The sequence below is a fragment of the Penicillium arizonense genome (assembly GCF_001773325.1).
Source record: "Penicillium arizonense strain CBS 141311 chromosome Unknown PENARI_contig223, whole genome shotgun sequence".
Taxonomy (NCBI): domain Eukaryota; kingdom Fungi; phylum Ascomycota; class Eurotiomycetes; order Eurotiales; family Aspergillaceae; genus Penicillium; species Penicillium arizonense.
Genome location: NW_019173500.1, coordinates 1,103 through 4,066, shown reverse-complemented (window position 1 = coordinate 4,066; position 2,964 = coordinate 1,103). Strand labels below are relative to the sequence as shown.

The window sequence follows — 2,964 nt, the reverse complement described above, 5'->3', positions numbered from 1 at the left end:
TAGCCAAAGAGGCTAGTTCAATTATCCTCCTGGATGACAATTTCCGATCCATCGTTACGGCGATCGCCTGGGGACGGACGGTAAACGACGCCGTTGCTAAGTTCCTTCAGTTTCAAATCACGGTCAACATCACGGCCGTTATTCTGACGTTTGTGTCGTCCATCTATAGCGATTCGAATAACCCCGTACTTAATGCTGTGCAGCTGCTCTGGGTGAATCTCATAATGGACACATTTGCTGCACTAGCCCTGTAAGCGGAACCCTTCCTGTGGCATATATGTTCTTTCGCTAACACGACGTGAAACAGAGCCACCGATGGCCCGACAGCAGAAATTCTGGATCGAAAACCCGTACCCAAAAGTGCCCCACTCTTCACCATGAACATGTGGAAGATGATCCTCGGACAAACAGTCTACAAACTCGCTGTGATCTTCATGCTGTACTTCGCCGGGGACCAACTTTTGAATCCACAGCTTGACAGCAACGACCCAGATCTTCGATCCAAACAGCTTTCCACAGTTGTCTTCAACACATTCGTGTGGATGCAGGTTTTCAACGAATTTAACTGCCGCCGCCTCGACAACAAGTTCAATGTCTTCGAGGGCATGTTTCGAAACTACTGGTTTTTGGGCATCAATGCCGTTATTGTCGGCGGACAAATAATGATTGTATTCATTGGCGGCCAGGCATTTCGCGTGACTCGTCTCAGTGGGATTTTATGGGCTGTTTGTCTCATCTGTGCCGTGGGGTGTATGCCGTGGGCCATGATCCTACGCATGGTCCCCGACCACCGTTTTGCTTTCTTTTTCAATGCCGTCGTCGGCAGTCTATCGGTCGTCATGCGGCCATTTGTCAAGGGCCTCCAGGCCTTTGGTAGAGGCATCAAGGCTTGCTTCCGACCTGTCACCCGGTATATCCTTCGGGTTTTCTCTCGGCGAATCTCAAAACACAATGTTCAGGAGTCAACGAATCGTCAACCTAAAGACAAGGAATGGCCCGTTTCAATGAAGCTGAGGCATACTCCTGAACATCTTCAGGAGCCATCGCTACAGTAACCTCGTACCTCCAGTTATGACCATGACTTCCCCCTAATCTTCTAGTGTTTTTATGCCGCCCCAAAAGCATTTTCCTCGGACACCTCTCCCTTGCCTAATTGGCAGAACAGATCAAGGAAATCTGGGACACCGAGGATAATGTCAGCCGACACAGCATAGACGGGTTTGCACAGCGGATTGTTATGGCTCCACCGCCTCTCCAACGAGGACACGTGATACTATGGCGCATGCTGGATATCTACCTGCTAATCACTGAGTACATCAAGACTCGCGACCTCGAGAGAAAATTAAGCTTTTTGGCCCCTACTATTTAGTTTCCCTGCGGGCCCCACGGCAGCCTAAGATAGCGACAGGAGTCCGGATCTCGTCCACCAATGTCTACAGCATTGTCTTCCGTGTCGCATTGCTCTACATATGGCAATAGACAACATCTGCACGAGGAAATGGAAGAGTTATCCGCTGATTCGCCCGCTACTGTGGTAGCTTAGGGTCCACGCCAGCAGAGGTTGCACTCTACTTTGGCGATATCCAGGACGACATCCTGACTATGATAGCCAACCTAAACGATGCAGAGCAGATGTTATCTCGGTCGCAGTCCAAGTATCTTGGTCAGCTCTCATTTGGCTCCACCCGTACGCGAAATCAAATCGTGGACGCTCTTAGTCGGCTGACTGTTATCGCGGCTATCGTCGTCACGATGCAGGTCATTACCGGTCTCTTTGGTATTATGTAGATGTGTCTGGGCTGCATGTGGGCAGTTTGGCCTGGTAGTTTGGCATACTAGGGCTCATTCTAGGGCTCATCTTGCTTCCTTTAGTAATTGCGAGAAGAACGCAGGTCATTAAGTGAATAGGGATATTTTGGAGATACAAGCTTATGAATGATATGAGTCTAAATTGCTACAGCCGTGCTCGTACAAGATCAATCTTTCGCCTTTTCAATTTTAGTGTACATCATTTCGCTGGTATTAATTTCCCCACTCTGTTGAGATTCCGTCAAGGCCTCTCGACATGGTAGGCTTGAGCATCGCTCGCTCGTAAGGCAGAAATGATGATACGTGGGAGTGACACGATGGAGCAGAGTTGTTGTATGAGAATGTACTGCCATCAAGACCGACCGCTCCTTTCGGTGGGAAGATACGCCCCGGGTCATTTAGGGAAAACGGGCGATTTGAAAGCCAACGGGATGTCTGCATTCAAGAAGCGAAATGAAAGTGTCAGTCGCCAAAATATGTGTGAATGCGGTGAATTGGTTGATGATACCTGAGAAAAGCAAGTATCATGATTCTGGCCCATGTCATCGTTTGCAGTCAGCGAGTCGAGCAGACCTGAACTCATACCAAGCATAAGGCCACCGCTAATATCCCCAGTGAATTTGTTGCCATCACCAAAAGCCATTGTGGGATCAACCGTGTACTTCGTATCGGCTTCGAACTCGATCATGTTGAGCTCCGGCTGGAGCAGCTGTGGTTGAAGTTGTGACTGTTGCTGTTCGTGTTGGATCCACTGCATGATACCCCCATTGTTTCCTCCCTGTGGCCTGCTCCTTTGCTTCTTGTTCATGTTCAGGGGTTGCTGTATCGGCTTCCGCCTGTTCTTGCTGCCTTTGGGCCGACCGAGCCTATTACTGGGGCTGTAGACGCAGACTTTCTGAGACCTTTCACACATCAAGCACGGATTCTCTCTAGTACATCGGCTTTTCATTTGTCGGCATGTATCACAGGCGGAGAGGATCCGGCTGAACATCTTGGAGTTCTTGTTGGGCCCTACTGGTCTGGTTCTGGGTTCGGCTGTGGTTTCAGCTTGGCCTTTCTCAAATGAAAAGTGACTGGATTTTTCAGCGGACATGCTGAAGGGGTCTTAAAGCATGTCGTAATGAGAGATTCAGTCCTCTGGGAGCTCTCAGCCTT

The 2,964-nt window shown here is 49.4% G+C and overlaps 2 protein-coding genes across 2 annotated transcripts; one reads left to right on the top strand and one right to left on the bottom strand.

The window, feature by feature from the left end:
• Nucleotides 1–11: 11 nt before the first annotated feature.
• Nucleotides 12–1,788, top strand: PENARI_c223G10530 (uncharacterized protein; the record flags this gene model as incomplete). Its single annotated transcript, XM_022638174.1, has 3 exons — nt 12–250; nt 308–1,051; nt 1,539–1,788. Coding segments are annotated over 3 exons (1,233 nt in total), but the record flags the coding sequence as incomplete, so codon positions are not given.
• A 419-nt stretch (nt 1,789–2,207) lies between these two features.
• Nucleotides 2,208–2,566, bottom strand: PENARI_c223G01860 (uncharacterized protein; the record flags this gene model as incomplete). Its single annotated transcript, XM_022638173.1, has 2 exons — nt 2,208–2,317; nt 2,395–2,566. The coding sequence occupies 2 exons, from the start codon at nt 2,564–2,566 to the stop codon at nt 2,208–2,210; spliced, it is 282 nt and encodes a 93-aa protein (XP_022481970.1).
• Nucleotides 2,567–2,964: the final 398 nt, after the last annotated feature.